At 37.4% G+C, this 21026-nt stretch overlaps 1 protein-coding gene across 3 annotated transcripts in view; it reads right to left on the reverse strand.

Annotated features, from left to right (window-relative positions):
• Window positions 1-21026, reverse strand: part of CC2D2B (coiled-coil and C2 domain containing 2B) — a 98946-nt gene that overhangs the window by 39321 nt on the left and 38599 nt on the right. For all 3 annotated transcript variants that reach the window (XM_028098962.2, XM_088019932.1, XM_088019933.1), the window contains 6 exons: window positions 18620-18758; window positions 17281-17484; window positions 10143-10235; window positions 9874-9965; window positions 8433-8603; window positions 133-229 (listed from right to left, as the gene is read on the reverse strand). In XM_028098962.2, coding sequence (XP_027954763.2) covers window positions 133-229; window positions 8433-8603; window positions 9874-9965; window positions 10143-10235; window positions 17281-17484; window positions 18620-18758 — 796 coding nt within the window. The remainder of the gene's footprint in view (window positions 1-132; window positions 230-8432; window positions 8604-9873; window positions 9966-10142; window positions 10236-17280; window positions 17485-18619; window positions 18759-21026) is intronic.

Below are 21026 nucleotides of genomic sequence, written 5' to 3' on the forward strand. Positions count from 1 at the left end.
ATACCTTCATTGTGTTATAGAAAATCAACTGGAAGCTTAAGACTCTAGAGATGGAGAGACCAATTTGGAGCCTGTTGCAATTCAGGGCAAACATAATCAAAACTGCACTTTATAGAAGTGTTAAATACTTACTTCATTTAAGATTTCTTCTGAAGCTACTGATTTGATTGTTTCTTTATGTCTAAGGTGGGATATTGATGATTTCAAATAGGTAGGCAGATCCAAGGCTCTTCAGGAAAAACAATATAGAGATATACACTTCAGATAATTTTAACAGAGAGGAGGAATTAAGATGGCAGAGGAGTAGGGGGACCCTAAGTTTGTCTCATCCCTCGAATACAGCTAGATAGTTATCAAATCATTCTGAGCACCTGAGAAATCAATTGGACTGCAAGTCCACAAGGAGAAAAGCCACTACCTTCTGGAAGGTAGGAGGTGCGGAGCCTTGAATCTGGTGTGATAGAACTGAGGATATGGCGGTGGGAAGGGAGCCTGTTTTAGGAGGCCACTGCAAAGTATTATAAGCAGCAGAGTGCAAAATTGGAAGTTTTAGAAGTCTGCTACAGTGGGGGCTGTGCCTAGCTTAAAGGTGCTCAGGTGGTGAAGTGGGACAGAATCCCAGGTGTGACACCGTGTTCTGAGGATCCCCTGGGACACAAGAAGAATGGGTGGCACCTAAGTGATGCACTGTTCTCAGGCATAGGGGCATGGAAGCTGGCCAAGAACACCAAGTGTAGATGCCGGCTTTCTGCTCTGTCTTGCCATAAACTGAGAACTGCGGCATGGTCTTGGGACCACTTTGCTGGGAGAGGTCCAACAAAAGGCAGAAGTGTGGTGAGACACTCCCTGGGAGGAACATCGTGGGTCTGCCCCACGGGACTCCCTAAAATTTGGAGTTTTGAAACTCAGTCGCATGCCTGAGCTAAAACACCTTGGACACAGGTAGGGTGAACACAGAGTTCTGACGGAAACCATGGAGACAAGTGTGATTGATTTCTCTTTTGTGAGGGCTCACTGAAGAGCCGCGGGCCGCGAATTTTCAGCTCCAGGGCTAGAGAGCAAGGGGCCACCATATTCATTCCACCCCTCAGCGCTGAAAGCCCTCAGCGAGCAGAACAGCGCCACCTAGTGGAGTCCAGAGCCACTTACACCAAGCCCTGCCTCCCTGCACCTTAAGGCACATTTCCATTAGGGCAAGTCCACTTGAGAATCAGGGCTTCAGGCCACTCCCCCAGAAGACCAGAAGAAACAACTCACTGGCACCAGGTTTACTGGTTATAGACGGCTGCAAAGCTTCAGCTCTAGGGGAAAATAGTATCTAGAACCTTCTGTATTTTTATTCTTTAATTTTTAATTATTTTTTCAGTTATCTTATTTTTTTTCAATTCTTTAATTCGTTAATTTTTATTTTTATATATACTCTATATTTTTTATTTTTTGTTTCCTTTCACTGTATTTTATTTCCTTCCTTTCTCCCTTATTTTAAGATCTTGTTTCTTTTAATAAGCAGACCAAAACACACCCAGGATTTAGGTTTTGTTGTTGTTGTTGAGGCTGTTTTTGTTGTTGTTTTTTTCCTTTCTTCTTTTTTCTTCTGGACAAAATGACGAGATGGAGAAATTCACCCCAAAAGAAAGAACAGGAGATAGTACTCATAGCCCAAGGATTTAATAAATACGGATATAACTAAGATGTCTGATTTAGAATTTAAAACAATGATTACAAGGATACTAGCTGGGCTTGAAAAGACACTAAATAATCCCTTACTGTAGAGACAAAAGAACTAAAATCTAGTCAGACTGAAATAAAAATCCTATAACCGAGATGCAGTCCCAAGTGGAAGCCATAAAAATGAGGATGAATGAAGCAGAAGAGAAAATCAGTGATATAGAAGATGAAATTATGGAAAATAATGAAGCTGAAAAGAAGGAAAGAAAACTATTAGATCACGAAGACAAACTTAGGGAACTCAGTGATTCCATAAAGGGAATATCCATATTATAGGAGTCTCAGAGGAAGAAGAGCAGGAAAAAGGAGTAGAAGGTTTATTTGAACAAATTATAGCTGAGAACTTCCCTAATCTGGGGAAGACAACAGGCATTCAAGTCTAAGAGGCACAGGTTGAACTCCCCTCACAATTAACAAAAATAGGTCAACACCATGACATATTATAGTGAAACCTGCAAATTACAAAGATGAAGAGAAAATTCTGAAAGCAACTTGGGACAAGAGTTCCTTAACCTAAAAGCATAAACACATAAGGCTGGCAGCAGACCTGTCCACAGAGACCTGGCAGGCCAGAAAGGACTGGCATGATATAGCCAATGTGCTAAGAGGGGAAAATATACAGCCAAGAATATTTTATCCAGCACGGCTGTCATTCAGAATTGGAGAGATAAAAGAATTTTCAAGACAAACAAAAACTAAAGGAATTCATGAACACTAAACCAGCCCTGCAAGAAATATTAAAGGAGACCCTTAGAGCAAGAAAGAGAGACCAAAAGCAACAAAGATTAGAAAGGAACAGAGATAATCTACAGGAACAGTGACTTTCCAGGTAATACAATGGCTCTCAATTCTTATCTTTCAATAATTACTCTGGATGTAAATGGACTAAATGCTCCCATCAAAAGATACAGAGTATCAGAATGGATAAAAAAACAAGATCCATCAATATCCTGCTTACAAGAGACTCATTTTATATCCAAAGACACCTCCAGAATGAAAGGGGATGGAGAACGATTTATCATGCTAATGGACATGTAAAGAAAGCTGGAGTAACCATCCTTATATCAGACAAACTAGAGTTTAAAGCAAAGACCGTAATAAGAGATGAAGAAGGGACACTATATCATAATAAAGGGGTCTATCCAACAAGAAGATCTAACAAATGTAAATATTTATGCCCCTAACTTGGGAGCAGCCAAATATATAAACCAATGAATAACAAACTTAAAGAAACTCATTGATAATAATACAATAATAGTAGGAAACTTTAACACCCCACTCACAGCAATGGACAGATCATCTAAGCAGAGAATCAACAAAGAAACAAGGGCTTTGAATGACACACTGGACCAGATGGACTTACCAGATATATTCAGAGCATTTCATCCTAAAGCACCAGAATACACATTCTTTTCAAGTACACATGGAACATGGAACAGAATAGATCACATAGATCAGGACCCAGCTGGAACAAAAAGATTGAGATCATACCATGCATATTTTCAGACCAAATGCTATGGAGTTTGAAGTGAACCACAAGAAAAAGTTTGGAAGGACCACAAATACATGGAGGTTAAAGAACATCCTGCTAAAGAATGAATGTGTCAACCAGGAAATCAAAGAAGAATTTAAAAAATATATGGAAGCAAATGAAAACACAACAGTTCAAAACCTTTGGGATGTAGCGAAGATGGTTAAGAGGGAAGTACATAGCAATACAGGACTTCCTCAAGAAGCAAGAAACATCTCAAATATACAGTCTAACCTTATACCTAAAGGAGCTGGAAAAAGAACTGAAAATAAAGCATAAATTCAGCAGGATAAGAGAAATAATAAACTTAAGAGCAGAAATCAATGATAGAGACATAAAAAAAAAAGCAGTAGAACAGATCAACGAAACTAGGAGTTGACTCTTTGAAAGAATTAACAAGATTGATAAGCCCCTAGCCAGACTTATCAAAAAGAAAAGAGAAAACACCCAAATAAATAAATAAATAAATTCATGAATGAAAGAGAAGACATCGCAACCAACACCAAAGAAATATAAACAATTATAAGGGAATATTATGAGCAATTATATGCCAACAAATTAGGCAATCTGGAAGAAATGGATAAATTCCTAGAAACATATGAACTACCAAAACTGAAACAGGAAGAAATAGAAAACCTGAACAGACCCATAACTAGGAAAGAAATTGAATCAATAATCAAAAATCTCCCAACAAGAGTCCAGGGTCCAGTGGTTTCCAGGGGAATTCTACCAAACATTTAAAAAAGAATTAATACCTATTCTTCTGAAAAGATAGAAATAGAAGGAAAACTTCCAAACTCATTCTCTGAAGCCAGCCTTACCTTGATCCCAAAACCAGACAAAGACCCCACTAAAGAGGAGAATTACAGACCAATATCCCTGATGAACATGGATGCAAAAATTCTCAACAAGATACCAGCTAATTGGATCCAACAGTACATTAAAAAGATTATTCACCACGACCAAGTGGGAATTATTCCTGGGCTGCAGGGGTGGTTCATCAATGTGATACATCACATTAATAAAAGGATAAGAACCGTATGATCCTCTCAATAGAAAAAAAAATGCAGAAAAAGCATTTGACAAAATACAACATCCTTTCTTAATAAAAACCCTCCACAATGTAGGAATAGAGGGAACAGACTTCAACATCACAAAGGCCATTTATTAAAGGTCCACAGCTAATATCATCCTCAACAGGGAAAAACTGAGAGCTTTTCCCCTAAGGTAAGGAACACGACAGGGATGTCCACTCTCACCACTGTTGTTCACCATAGTACTGGAAGTCCTAGCCTTAGCAATCAGACAACAAAAATAAATGAAAAGCTTCTGAAACAACAAAGAAGAAGTCAAATTTTCACTCTTCACAGACAACATATACTCAGAAAACCTGTAAGGCTCCACCAAAAAATTGTTAGAACTGATAATAAGAATTCAGCAAAGTCACAGGATATAAAAACATTTTTTAAAGATTTTTTATTTATTTATTTGACAGAGAGAGAGAGCGAGAGAGTGCACAAGCAGGGGGGAGTAGCAGGCAGAGGGAGAGAGAGAAGCAGGCTCCCCAGTGGGCAGAGAGACTGACATGGGGCTTGATCCCAGGACCCCGGGACCATGACCCAAGCCTAATGCAGAAGCTAAACTGACTGAGCCACCCAGGCACCCCCACAGGATATAAAATTAACACACAGAAGTCTGTTGCATTTCTATACAGTAACAATGAAGCAGTAGAACGAGAAATCAAGGAATCGATCCCATTTACAATTGCACCAAAAACCATAAGATACCTAGGAATAAACCTAACCAAAGATGTAAAGGATCTGTTCTCTGAAAACTATAGAAGACTTATGAAAGAAATTGAGGAAGACACAAATAAATGGAAAAACATTCCATGTTCATGAATTGGAAGAATATTATTAAAATGTCTATGCTACCCAAAGCAATCTACACATTCAATGCGATCCCTATCAAAATACCATCAGCATTTTCACAGAGCTGGAACAAACAATCCTAAAATTTGTATGGAACCAGAAAAGACCCCGAAATACCCAAAGTAATGTTGAAAAAGAAAACCAAAGCTGGAGGCATCACAATTCTGGACTTCAAGCTCTATTACAAAGCTGTAATCATCAAGACAGTATGGTACTGGCACAAAAACAGACACATGGATCAATGGAATATAATAGAGAATCCAGAAATGGACCCACAACTCTATGGTCAACTAATCTTCGACAAAGCAGGAAAGAATATCCAATGGCAAAAAGATTCTTCAACAAATGGTTTTGGGAAAATTGGACAGCCACATGCAGAAGAGTGAAACTGGACCACTTTCTTACACCATACGCAAAAATAAATTAAAATGCATGAAAGACCTAAATGTGAGACAGGAATCCATCGAAATCCTAGAGAGGAACACAGGCAGCAACCTCTTTGACCTCAGCCACAGGAACTTCTTAGTAGACACATCTCCAGAGGCAAGGGAAACAAAGGCAGAAATGAACTATTGGGACTTCATCAAGAAAAAAGCTTTTGCACATATGGTGAGTGCTGTGAATTGTGCAAGACTGTTGAATCACAGATCTGTACTTCTGAAACAAATAAGGCAACATATTTTAAGAAAAAAGAAAAAGAAGAAGATAGCAGGAGAGGAAGAATGAAGGGGAGTAAGTCAGAGGGGGAGACGAACCATGAGAGATGATGGACTCTGAAAAACAAACTGAGGGTTCTAGAGGGGAGGAGGGTAGGGGGATGGGTTAGCCTGGTGATGGGTATTAAAGAGGGTACATTCTGCATGGAGCACTGGGTGTTATGAACAAACAATGAATTATGGAACACTACATCAAAAACTAATGATGTAATATATGGTGATTAACATAACAATAAAAAATTTTTAAAAAAGCTTTTGCACAGTAAAGGAAACAATCAACAAAACTAAAACACAACCTAAAGAATGGGAGAAGATATTTGCAAATGACATATAAGATAAAGGGCTAGTATCCAAAATCTATAAAGAACTTATCAAACTCAACACCCAAAATACAAATAATCCAGTCAAGAATTGGGTGGAAGACATGAACAGACATTTCTCCAAAGAAGACATCAAAATGGCCAACAGACATATGAAAAAATGCTCAACATCACTCATCATCAGGGAAATACAAATCAAAACCTCACACCAGTCAGAATGGCTGAAATTAACAAGTCAGGAAACAACAGATGTTGGCAGGGATGCGAAGAAAGGGGAACCTTCTTACACTGTTGGTGGGAATGCAAACTGGTACAGCCACTTTGGAAAACAGTATGGAGGCTCCTCAAAAACTTAAAAATAGAGCTACCCTACAATCCAGCAATTGCACTACTAGGTATTTATCCAAAGGATACAAAAATAATGATTTGAAGGGGCACCTGCCCCCCAATGTCTATAGCAGCAATGTCCACAATAGTCAAAATATGGAAAGAGCCCAGATGTCCATTGACAGATGAATGAATAAAGAAGTAGTATCTGTATGTGTGTGTGTGTGTGTGTGTGTGTGTGTGTGTGTGTGTGTGTGTGTGTGTGTGGAATATTACTTGGCCATCAAAAAGAATGAAATCCTGCCATTTGCAATGATATGGATGGGACTAGAGGGTTTTATGCTAAGGGAAATAAGTCAGCCAGAGAAAGACAAATACCATATGATATCACTCATATGTGGAATTTAAGAAACAAAACAGATGAACATAGGGGAATGGAAGGAAAAAGAAAATAAGATAAAAACAGAGGGAGGCAAACCATAAGAGGCTCTTAATTATAGGGAACAAACTGAGGATTGCTAGAGGGGGGTGGGTGGGGGGATGGGGGTAACTGGGTGATGGGCATTAAGGAGGGCACTTGATGTAATTGAGCACTAGGTCTTATATGCAAATGATGAATCACTAAATTCTACCCCTGAAGCTAATAATACACTGTATGTTAACTAAATTAAATTTAAATAAAACAATTTTTAAATAAATTATTTTAACATTAGTTTTGGTGGGAATAGGCAGGGTTTTGCCTATGTTCATGGTGATAAATAATTCAGTTACCCTGGATTTTGAGAGTTTGCTTTGGATCTTCTTATCATAGGTGGTTAGAGCTAAACATTCAATAATCACCACTCTGGAAGAGTGTCTTCTAAATGCTGAATCATGGATTGGATTCAGTCTGTGGTAAAGTTTTCAATAGTCCTCAGCAAAAGAGAAAAATAAGGCCAGTGATGCTTTGAGATTATATCCTTTCTATTTTGGGTGTTACAATATTATTTCTTTTACAAATTGACTATTTTAGAAAATGGTGATGATTTTATGATGTCCTTACTTCATAAAAGTTAGCTTTTGGAATGTGCGTTTGTTTTGAGAACATCAATTCTATAAATAAATTGTTGTTTATAAAAAAAACTTTTAAGAGGTTTTAACCATAGATTAGTACCTAGTAAGCAAAATATTTTTCATGTGTAGAATTCATTGGATATGGTAAACATAAGATAAGTAGAGCACATTATGTGCTAAACACAGAGGGGGATACTTAATATTCCTGAGATACCTGGGTTCTAAATACCGATAATATAGGATTCATACATGAGACTAAATACAGAAGACACTCGATATTCAGGACACACTAAATATACATGAGCATTTATTATTCATGATACCTTAATTTGGCCACTAAACACTGATCTCCATTCTGGCCCCACATATCCTCTGCTCAAAAACATAAATAAAACCCATGGAGTGCCTGCAGAAGAGCTGAGTGAGATCTGATTTTTGCGGAGGCCACCTAAAATAACAAGTCTGAAACAGCCTACTCTCTCCTGTGTTCTACCTGCAGTCCTGAGACGGGTCAGTGGCAGAGAACAATGCAGGTGGTGACAGCAGGGTCACAAGTGCTCACAATAGGGAACAAGGTCAAAAGGCATTTATATGATATGGCACCCCAAAATACACATGGTAAAGTTACCGTGATCATCTCAAACTTCTGAAAACTCTTAATACATGGCAATGACGGGTGACTATCCAAATGAAGATTTCAACTTTCCTTCCATTTCTTTATATGGAGCATTAATAAAATTACCAAGTTTCACACAGAGGACAGCATGGAAATTTACATTTAAGATAGAGCGTTTGCAACTGTAAACATTGGTGCACATTGTCTTACCTATTACCTGTTGTGTTCCTGGTAGGAATGTTATAAGCCCGCAATATTCTGACAAGAATCTTAATATCTCCATCACAGACAGTGTGCGCTGCCACCTTTTTCCTTTCTTTCCTCGGAGGCTTTAACTTCCTTTGTCGTTCAACAAGCTTACAAACTGCATGTGTCAACTGGCTAAAGAGTAAGAAAGCCATCAGCTGCATATACCCAAGATAACTATGTTTTAAAAGACATCAATTTTTATTTTTTATTTTATTTTAAGATTTTATTTATTTACTTGACAGAGAGAAGACACAGTGAGAGAGGGAACACAAGCAGGGGGAGTGGGAGAGGGAGAAGTAGACTTCCTGCAGAGCAGGGAGCCTGATGTGGGGCTCAATCCCAGGACCCCGGGAGCATGACCTGAGCCAAAGGCAGATGCTTAACGACTGAGCCACCCAGGCGCCCCAAAGATATCAAATTTTAAAGTGAATTATTGTGAATAAGGCCATTATTCGGAACCATATTCTCTCCATTGTGGAGGGGAGACAGAGTTGTCTTAAGCCCAAGGAAAGAACCTTTCTCTGAGCACAGAAGAGATGTTGTGCTCACTATCATGTGAGAAGATACGATTGCCCCATGCCCTTTGGGTACATGGTCCAAGAAGAGACAAGGGCATGGAGACGTCATTCCACAAAGACATGATGTTCTTTCAGAATATTATTCATTTTTCAGGAATCACTCTCCTGAAAGTGATTACTCAACTTTTCTACAGGCTCTGAAACAGGAGTTAGTTACACAAGCTGCCAACACAAATCCATGGAATTACAGCTTTATGGTCACACTCATTTCCGCCCTCCCAAAAAAACGAAAATAAAATACAATAGATTTCAGCATCCAAGCCAATTAAAATCATACTGGTCACACTAGGAATCTGCAAGTGGCCCCAGGGAGGATTCCTAGAAACATGGCATCCCTACTCCTAGTCCTACCCCTAAGGTTCAGAGATAGAACAGTATGAGAATTGAGTTGAGCCAAAGGCTCCCCCACCTGCTGCCTGTGGGTTGTAACACCCACGGATGGCTGAGGAGTTTTGAAAGGGGGAGATTATAGGCTTAGTATGCGGTGCTGCCAGCAACTTTTCCAGGAGCGGCTCCAGGACAGGAAAATCTTAGGGCAAAACTAATTTGGGACAAAGGTATTTCTTCTCTTTTTCTTTCCTGCCCTAAAAACTATCAATAAGGAGAGGGTCAAAGACCAGTACTATGCAACTGAAAATACCTATCATATAGATATGTCCAAAATGCAATTTTAAAATAACCAAATATATTTTAAGTCACTATATTTCACTTTATGCTTTGTAAATGCATCCTCTGACATGTAACTTAATATTAAAACAGAGAACTTTGAGGGCATTAGCTTAAAGCTTTATATTTCATATTTAAAAATAATTTTTATGATGTACCTTGCAGATACAATTTCTTCATAATCAGCCACAACATCTGATAAGTTAAATTTGCTAACTTTGACAATTCTTTTCATTATCAACCTTCTTATCTACAAAAAAAAATATTTAAAGAAATAATAGTATTTGAAGATTAAGTATTTACAATGCTATTGGTGCCACCATTTTTTTAGTCTTAATTTTTGCAAGCAGTGAATGTAAAGGGAGATTAGGAGGATTTCACAAAAGTAAATGCAAACATACTGATAATACTATTTTGTTATTGTTACCTTTTTCAGAAAATTGGCAGAATTAATCCTTTGTGCAGTAATAGAATTGACATCTGAAATGGCGATATCCTTCTCTATCTGACTTTCATATTCCTAAACAGAGAATTAAGTTAGTTTTACCTCTTCAGTGTAACAGAGTTCAGAGTATGATGCGCTGCAATAAGATATAAAATATTAAATATTCAGTTCATGTGTAGGAGACACTGGCAACACTCTGGCATAAGAGAAGAAAACATTTCTTTCAGATTCTCCTACTGAGCATTAGCTAAGAACAGCTTTTGTCCATATTTCATTTGTTTCTAGGATGAGGTCCATTCATCTTTTAAAATAGATAATGTTGGGGTACCTGGGTGGCTCAGTCAGTTAAGTGTCTGCCTTCAGCTCAGGTCATGATCGCAGGGTCCTGGGATCAAGCCCCACATCGAGCCCCACATCAAGCTCCCTGCTCAGCGGGGAGTCCACTTCTCCCTCTCCCTCTGCCCCTCCCTGCATCTTGTGCTCTCTCTCTCACACAATCACTTCCTAATAAATAAATAAAATTTTTTTAAAAATGTAAAAAAATGAAAACAGTATAACATTAGGAAAAATTATGATTGAGAAAATTATGAAAAAATGTGAAAATGATGGCGAAGTATTCTTTATGCATGCATTTACCTGGCAATCACTGAAAACAAAACATATGGGAAGTAGTATAGTATCAATAACTTTAATTTTTAACTTCTAACTTTATTTTTTTAAGTTTTTTTTAAGTAATCTCCACATCCAATGTGGGACTCAAATTCACAACCCCAAGATCAAAAGTTGCAGTCTCCACCAACTGAACCAGCCAGGTGCCCCTTAACTTCTAACTTTAAAAAGCTTATCAATAATGTTAATTTTACATCCAGCAGTTGGTATAAGATTATTTGTCAGGCTGTTTCATCTATATAATTCAGAATAAATCTGCATCTGTTAAATCTGCATTTGTGGGATACATCCCTAGTACACATGGAAATTGTTTTACATTATGGATAACACTAATGATTACCCAAAAATAATGAAGTAGATACTTTAGAACTTTCAGCCATGTTACAACGAACATTCTTTTATCTGAAAGTAATTTATTTGTTCTTCTGATTATCTGTAAGAAATCTTGAATTTAGTTCTGTTGGCAAGTAACAACTTTTACTTAAAGATATATTAATATTTCATATCATTTTACTCTTTATTAATTTATAGGAGTTAAATATTATAATATCTAGATATTAATTTTTTGTTATATGTGTTGCAAATATATTGTCTTAATCTGTAGGGTTTCATTTTAATATCAAATTTATTAACCTTTTTTTAAATTTATACTTTTTGTGTTTTAAGAAATACTTTCTTACCCCAAGACTAAGATATCCATTTAAAGTTTTGCTTTTCACATGTAACCCTTTTCTTAAGTTTTTTATTTTAATTCCAGCATAATTAACATAATTCACATGTAGTCTTCATTACACATCGTATTTATTCCTTTTGTGAGGTCTGAATCTAATTTTATTTCTCTCTAGACAGATGACCAGAACCGCTTAACAGATAATCCATCTTTTCTTTCTTAAGATTTTTTTTAAATTTAAAGACTGTATTTATTTATCAGAGAGAGAGCGAGCACAAGTAGGGGGAGTGGCAGGCAGAGGGAGAAGCAGGCTCCCTGCTGAGCAGGGAGCCCCATGCGAGACTTGATCCCAGGACCCCAGGATCATGACCTGAGCTGAAGGCAGACACTTAATCAAGTGAGCCACCCAGGTGCCCCTTTTTGAAGATTTTTTTATTTATTCCTTTGAGAGAGACAGAGAGAGTGAGCGAGAGAATGAGCAGGGGGGAAGGGCAGAGGGAAAGGGAGAAGCAGACTCCCCGCTGAACAGAGAGCCTGACTCGGGGGCTCAGTCCCAGAACCCCGAGATCATGACCTGAGCTGAAGGCAGCCGCTTAACCCACTGATCCACCCAGGTGCCCCAAAAGCCCATTCTTTTCCAACTGATTTGTGATTATACCTATCAAATATAAAGTTTCCACATATGCATAGTAAGTCTGTTTTGAGGCCCTCTGTTCTATTTCACTGGTTTGGAATTGCATTACTACATTTACAAAATAATTCAGGGAGAACTGGCATGCTGGCACCTTACAACTTCCTATCAGTGAACATTTACTCAGATTTTTTTTTTTTACATCATTCAAAATGTTTTATAATTTTCTCCATTAAGTCCTTGCTAGCCAGTTGTCCCACATTCCAAATTTGATTGTTTCCTTGTGGTGCCATTTAACTTGTTTCTCTATCCCTCATACTTCTTGTTAAACAAATTTAATCTAAAGTCTTAATTTGATTCAGATTACACATTTGTGGCAAGGATACTTCATACATAATGTTGTATATTTCATACTGTATCATATAAAGGGCAATAATGTCTGACTGTCTTTTATTAGTGCATTAGTTTTCTCTTCCTGCTGTAACAAATTATCAAAAATTAAGTTGCTTCAAACAACACAAATTTAGTATCTCACAGTTCTGTAGGTGAGAAGGTCCGGTTGTCTCAGCTGGTTTCTCTGCTCCGGGATTCACAAGGTTGATGTCAAATTGTAGGCCAGCTGGGCTCTTATCAGGAAAGTCTGGGAAGGATCTGTTTCCAAGCTCATTGACGTTGTTGGCAGAATCCAGTACCCTGCAGCTTTGCGACTGAGGTCTCCTTCCCTTGCTGCCGTCAGCTAGGGACAACTCTTAGCTTCCAGGGACCTCTCTCCAGTCTCCGCAGGTGGTCCTCTAAGTCTCTGAGCCAGCAACTACATGTTTAATCCTTCTCATGACAAATCTCTCTGATTTCTCTTGCTGCAGTTTTTGCTCCCAGCTGGAAAATGTCTCTGCTTTTAAAGGCTCATGTAATTAGATTAGGTCTCACCCAGATAATCCAGGATAATCTCCCTATTTTAAACAATGTAACACAACATATTTACAGGTTCTGGGGATTAGGGAATGGACATCTGTAGGGGGCCATTATTCTGCCTACCACTATTAATAAGATTAAGTTGGATCACTGAGTCAAGACAGCTAGATATCTCCTTTGTAGAGGTACAATGTTCCTTTTGCAATAAAAAATTAGTCATTTTAAATATGGGTATTATAGTCAACAAATTTACTAGTTGTGACAGTTTGCTGTAGTTTCTCTCATGTTTTCTACGTAGACAAATATATTTTCTGCAAACAAGGGCAGTTTGTCTTTTCTAATTCTAATTTTCTTCTTTCTGTCTTAATGCATTGGCTCTTACTGGTAGAAATGTTGGCGGGCATCCTTCCGTTGTTCAGATTAATGGGAAAATTACTGTCTATCCACTAAGTATAATGTTTGCATAGAAGCCTATGAGGAAATGGATTTCTGATCATGTTCCTTACACCAACTCAGTTCAGAGCCATAAAATTAATAGGGTATTGAATCAGTCAAGGGGCAGATTATAAGGAATAGGTTTTCCAGAATGCTGAAAAGCTGGAGACAGAGATTTTGTTCAGGGACACCTGGGTACTGGCTCTATTTCTTTTCTTGAAGGAAAATATGGCCTTAGTGACCTTGACTTGGGATCAAGAACCAAAGGAGGCCAATGTTTGTAAACATTCCTTTAAATGGAAGTGCATTTACCATTAAGTATTAATTCTCCCGGAGTAGTTAGGTAAACCTTGCCTATTGTGTACAGGGTTTTTTTTGTTTGTTTAATTGATTTTTTGTTTGTTTCATTTTGTTTTGTTAACTCTGGCAAAACCCTGTTCTGTGTGGACAGGTCACAAGAAACTTACTCCCCATTAGGGTACCAAAGTCCAGGAAAAACCAGCATCTAAATTTGTTGCAGCTGTCCTGTCTGTGTTCTGCTCTGCTTTCTGTATGTTTCTGCATTACTAGCTAATTACATCCAAAACTCAATGTAATCATCCAGTGGGTATGTGGTGCCTTCTTGTCTCTCCTCGCACCCTCTCAATTCCACAATTTAGAAGAAGCACTTCTTTCAATGCAGTTCACATCAGCAGAAAAACCCAAAATGTTGTAACATTCTTAATCAGTTTAAAGAAGTTCTCTTCTAAGGAAACAATCAACAAAACTAAAAGGCAACCTAAAGAATGAGAGAAGATATTTGTAAATGCCATATCCAATAAAGGGTTAGTATCCAAAATATATAAAGGACTTATAAAACTCAACCCCCCCAAATCCAATTAAAAAATGGGCAGAAGACAGGAACAGACATTTATCCAAAGAAGACATACAGATGGCCAACAGACACATGAAAAGATGCTCATCATCACTTATCATCAGGGAAAGGCAAATCAAAACTACAATGAGATATCACCTCACACTTCTCAGAATGGTTAACATCAACAACACAAGAAACAACAGGTGTTGGCAAGGTTCTGGAGAGAGGGGAGCCCTCTTGCACTGTTGGTGGGAATGCAAAACGGTACAGCCACTCTGGAAAACAGTATGGAGGTTGCTCAAAAAGTTAAAAATAGGACTACCCTACGATCCAGCATTTGCACTACTGCGTATTTACCCAAAGAATACAAAAACACTAATTCAAAAGGATACATGCACCCTATGTTTATAGGAACATTATTTACCATAGCCAAGATATGGAAGCAACCCAAGAACCCATTGATTGATGAATGGATAAAGATGGGGTATATGTATACAATGAAATATTATTCAGCCATAAAAAGAATGAAATCTTGCCATTTGCAACAACATGGATGGAGCTAGAGAGTATAATGCTAAGTGAAATAAGTCAGTCAGAAAAAGACAAATACCATATGATTTCACTCATATGTGGAATTTAAGAAACAAAACAAACAAGCAAAGGGGAAAGAGAGAGACACACACACACACACACACACACACACACACACACACACACACACAAACCAAGAAACAGACTCTTAACTGTAGAGAACAAACTGATGATTACCAGAGGAGGGGGATGGGGGGATGGGTGAAATAGGTGATAGAGATTAACAGTGCACTTGTGATGAGCACCAGGTATTGTATGGAACTACTGAATCACTATATTGTACATCTGAAACTAATATAACACTGTATGTTAACTAACTGGAATTAAAATAAAAACTAAACAAAGAAATTCCCTTTTAATTCTAGTATACTAAGAACTTTCATCATGAATAAGCACTGATTTTATTAAATGCCTTTTGGGCATTTATCAAGAGGAGCATATTTTTCCTTCCTTAATTATGTTAATGTGATAAATTATATTGATTCCTAATTAAATTAGCTTTGTTATGTGAAAACAAATCCTCTTAGATGATAAAGTGTAATTACATATTTATATACAACACATTGCTTTCCAATTTGTTGAATTTTTATTAGTAATTTTACAACAATGCTCATAAGTAAAATGATCTAAAATGATCATTTCCTGCTCTCCTTGCCCAATTTTGGTATGAAAGTTATCAGAAAATGAGTAGGATTACTTTTCTTCCCTTTCTGTTCTCTGAATAGTTCGAATAAGATAAGGAAAGCTCCTAGTTTCAAGAGCAGAAACTGTTCCTCTTTATGATGTTATATTCCCGATTATGCTGATTGACTTATTTCACTCAGCTTAACACCCTCCAGTTCCATCCACATCGTTGCGAATGGCAAGATCTCATGCCTTTTGAGATGGCTGCATAATATTCCATTGTGTATATATACCACATCTTCTTTATCCATTCATCTGTCGATGGACATCTTGGCTCTTTCCACAGTTTGGCTATTGTGGACATCGCTGCTATAAACACTGGGGTGCATGTACCCCTTCGGATCCCTACATTTGTATCTTTGGGGTAAATACCCCGTAGTGCAATTGCTGGATCATATGGGAGCTCTATTTTCAACTGTTTGAGGAACCTCCATACTGTTTTCCAGAGTCGCTGCACCAGCTTGCATTCCCACCAACAGTGTAGGAGGGTTCCCCTTTCTCCACATCCCTGCCAACATCTGTCGTTTCCTGACTTGTTAATTTTAGCCATTCTGATGGGTGTGAGGTGGTATCTCATTGAGGTTTTGATTTGGATTTCCCTGATGCCGAGCGATGTTGAGCACTTCTTCATGTGTCTATTGGCCATTTGGATGTCTTCTTTGGAAAAATGTCTGTTCATGTCTTCTGCCCATTTCTTGTTTGGATTATTTGTTCTTTGGGTGTTGAGTTTGATACATTCTTTACAGATTTTGGATACTAGCCCTTTATCTGATATGTCATTTGCAAATATTTTCTCCCATTCTGTCAGTTGTCTTTTGGTTTTGTGGACTGTTTCTTTTGCTGTGCAGAAGCTTTTTATCTTGATGAAATGCCAATAGTTCATTTTTGCCCTGGCTTCCCTTGCCTTTGGCGATGTTTCCAGGAAGAGGTTGCTGCGGCTGAGGTCGATGATGTCGCTGCCTGTGTTCTCCTTTAGGATTTTGATGGACTCCTGTCTCACGTTTAGGTCTTTCAACCATTTGGAGTCTATTTTTGTGTGTGGCGTAAGGAAATGGTCCAGTTTCATTCTTCTGCATGTGGCTGTCCAATTAGTTGACCATAGAGTTGAGGGTCCATTTCTGGGCTCTCGATTCTGTTCCATTGATCTATGGGTCTGTTTTTGTGCCAGTACCATACTGTCTTAATGATGACAGCTTTGTAATAGAGCTGGAAGTTCGGAATTGTGATGCCGCCAGCTTTGCTTTTCTTTTCTTTTTCAACATTCCTCTGGCTATTCGGGGAGTGTCCTTGAGTTTTAATCGTAATGAGTCCTGTATAGTTTTGTTTGTGTATCCTCTAAATTAGGGTTTACAAGCTAAAGGATGGCTGTGTGGCAACAATAAAAACAAACACACACTATTTTTTAAAAAATTCTTATTTACTATTAAGTGGCTTATTGCAATTCACTTTCAGTCCAGAATAAAATGAGGACAAATATCGAAGAGTTTATCCATTTCTTTCTTATTAATAATAACCAAAGTTAAATTAACAAGTCTATTATAACCTATTTTTAAAATAGTTTTTTAAAAATGTTTTTAATATAAACTTATTAGTTAAAATTTAAGATGAATTTAAAGCAGGAAAGATACTGATTTATCATACAATAAGCAATATTCAAATAGAAGCCACCTACCTGGAAGACTAAATCTGGAATATCTTTGTCATAAAGGGGTATTTGCTGCAGAAGGAAAATGTCTAATTGACCTGCATTTCTAAGTTGCAATAGCTGGAAACGTTTACTCTTTCTCATGTCTTCTTCAGAAACAAAGTTAAATTCATCCTGCAACTGTTCAAGACGAAAAGATTTTGGAATATCCTGTCCTTTATGTGTCACGTACTATAAAACATAAATAATAGAGCCTTTACTTAAAAGATTGATTTTTTAAAATTTGAGAATTATTTCAAAACACTTTTTTCCCCTCAACTGTGAGATGTCAGAGTTTCCATATATGTAGGAAAAGGAGCAATGAATCTGTACAGAGATAGAATCTGGAAAAAAAAAAAAAAAGAAAAGAAAAGAAAAAATAGAATCCAGCCTACATAGCTTTCCAACCTTTTCCTGGTCATGACTGAAATGAAAAATGAAAATATTTATATTGCACACTGGGTTAAAAGATGAGACTATTCGTATCTGTTTGCCATAAATGTTGAGAAAGGATCAATATTTCTGTATACTTGTAACTAACAGAGCACTTTAGTTGGGAAGCTCTGATCCAGGGAAGCTTAACTGCAATAATCTATGCATCGTTTTATTCAATAAATGCAAATGTGTGTACATGGTACATGCCAGGAAGAGTGCTAGCTACCAAAGATTTATTCACTGTAGTTCTATAAGGAAAGATAAAACGCAGAATGAATAGCTACTGTAAAGGGCAGAATGATATCAGAGCCATAGAAGTTATAAAAAGAAAAAAAGTTAACAGGAGGGAATGGAAAGAAGGGCCCATATCTAACCGAGTTTATCAGGGAAACCTTTATCAGACTTGCAGGCTACCAAGATAGCCACCTAGGGTGCCCTTCTAGGCAGAGGGAATGACATGAACAAAGGTATGAAGAATGCATGTTTGAAGCACACAGAGCAGTTCAGGCGGTTATAAGAAAGAATAGGAGAAGTGAACAGTTAATGGAGTCATTGAGGCAAGGAATGTGTCTATAAATCATCTTTATATCCCTAGCATCTATAATACCATGGGGACTCTGTAGTTGTACAAGACATGCTAGCCTGACGTTTAGCCTATAGGATGCCCGGCAGGTTGCTAAGTAACGGCAGAGTACCAACCATCAGGCCTAAAGTAGCAATTATTTCAGTTGTTGAATTTCTAACTGCCTTTACAATACTGTAAAACTGGTTGAAAATCGTATCTGTCCTCAGATTTATCTTTATATGCCTCCTGGTGCCTAGAAAAACTGAAGTATAAGGGGGTAGACCTTAGGAAATAGAATATACAGTACTGATATTTGCTATAACTTACCATAATAAATTCCATTAAATCAGAATATTCTGGATTATTTGGATCAATTTTTACTTCATTTGCCCACTCAAAAAGCTTCTGTGCATTAATGAGCCATGGAATTCCAGGAACCCCTCTTGCATCTACATTCCTTAACACACTAACAAAGAGAAAAATATCTTGTGAATTTGCATACAATATCTAAGTTATACATCTGTTATACAGGGTAAAACCTACCCATTCCAGGTAGTTAAAGATAAAACCTATGCATCCTCTGCATTTCAGGATAAAACAGAAGATTTAGATGTGATATCACTCTTGGTTCTTCTCACATTCTAATTTGTATCCTAGCTTTTTGATAAATGTCTACCCCTTCCCTTAAGAGACAGTAAGCTTCTTAAGGGTAAAGTCTGTAAATACCATCTTTGCCATCTCCACCTGGTGTAGTAGCTAAAACATAGTAGATGCTGAAGGGAATAGTGCTTGCTGAATGTACTTTGTAAACCCCGAGGATAGTAACTTGTTAAATATTTTCTTTCCATAGGATGTACAATATTGCAATTTAATCAAGATGTTAGCTCTGGCAAAATTAATAAAGTCCACAACATAAAAAGAATCTTCAGGCTCGATCTATACAATTGAAACATAATACAGAGTAATACAATTAACTGGGAAGTATTCTGCCAGAAGAGTATCTCTGTTTGGTCACATATGGCTGTCTTAAGAAGTTGGAGAGCTGTAACAGTCTAGACTCATAATTCATCCTTGGTGGGACCTCAGCTATAGGCTAAGTGAAGAAGAAATTCAACCCTAAACAGCAAGGATTTCTTGAAAACCATCAATTATCCCAGTTATTTAGTCTCTCTCTTCATAGAAAATTTGCCTCATCATGTATAATTACAGGGACTTGGACTAGAAAATCTCCAAGATCCTTTCTATAAATTAATTCAAGAAACATTCCAGTCCATAAACTGGGAGTCCAGAAATACAGTTCTGACTCAGATTCAATAATGTCTTAACCCAAACGTGGACACTATCTTATACTGTCTACTTCCCATCAGCATCTATTCATATTTCTATGATGAATCTTGGGAAGCTATCGCTAACAAAGTCAATGCCTAGTATGACAGGATATAAGCAAAATTACAAGTAGGTGAAGTATGAGTATTCTTTCTTTCTTTACTTCCTATTTCTGTCCTTATATTTGAACTGTTTTTGATATCTTTGTCACAAGAGATCTCTAGGGCCTGAGATCTGATTTCTTACACCATCATGTAAGAAATTTTCCTTCTCATAGGAAGAGTCCTAGCCCAGGTCACAAAGCCTGAGGCAAAGCTTACATGTTAATTAACAGATCAGGGAGGGAAACTTACCCAGTTATAGCCTTAAAATAAAAAAGAAGTTGTAAATGGATTTCAATGTACTCCCACGATTTCTGCCTTAGGGAAGGTAATAAAGACCTCAGAACATCTCGTGCCTTTACTACAATAATTCCTCCAGCCACCCCTATAGGTGTTCAGCTATGGGCTATGACAAAATCCCTCTGCCACCTGTACTCCCTTCTCCACAACCAAATGCCAAGCAAGGAACACAATTCAGTGGCATTCAGTACACTCACGGTGTTGTACAACCACCATCGCTACCCTATTTCCAGAATTTTTATCATTCCAAACAGAAACTCTGTTAAACAACAGCTCCGCATTCCTCCCTACCCCCAACCGCTGGCTTTGTGTCTCTATGAATTAAGGGGAAAAAAAAGTAAAGTTATTAGGGAGGAAAGACAGACTGTCTACAAAACACCAACATGGCAGACTTTTAAAAAGGAATAATAAATCCCAGAAGATTAAGCAATTATAGCTTCAAAGTGTCAAGGGAAAATAAGTACCAACCTCAGATGTTACACCCAAACTATTATTCAAGAATGAGGACAAAATTAAGATATTTCAGATATACAAAAACTAAACAAATTTGCTAGCCAGAGGCTGACTGAAAGAATCAATAAAGGAGCAGATTTTCATCAAGAAAAGTAAATGTAGAATGAAAGTGTGGAAGATAAAGAGGTGCAAACACAAAAGTCAATTAACCATGTCAGAAAGTTTCATTAACTAGCAAGCATAAGAGAATGGTTTATATTTTAAAAATGTTTTAAATGAAAACTCTGGACAATAATCACTGAGATTCGAGAAGTGTGCTCAATGTGGTATTAAAGTATTCCAAGATCTTTTGGTTCACTGCTTTATCTCAAGCTCATCGATGAATGAATAAATGAATGAGCAAATCAGAGAATTACATGAATACTTCCTTTTTTTGTGACAATATAACAAGTTTACTGCATGTGACATAATACAAGTCTTATATGCAACATAACAGACTTTGGTATTACAGAATTTAACCTGTTTTGTAACTACCTTGGTGTTACTCTTTGCTT

Source organism: Eumetopias jubatus, unplaced genomic scaffold, assembly GCF_037043125.1.
Source record: "Eumetopias jubatus isolate StellerSeaLion01/CBP00866 unplaced genomic scaffold, mEumJub1_p1.0 scaffold_17, whole genome shotgun sequence".
Taxonomy (NCBI): Eukaryota; Metazoa; Chordata; class Mammalia; order Carnivora; family Otariidae; genus Eumetopias; species Eumetopias jubatus.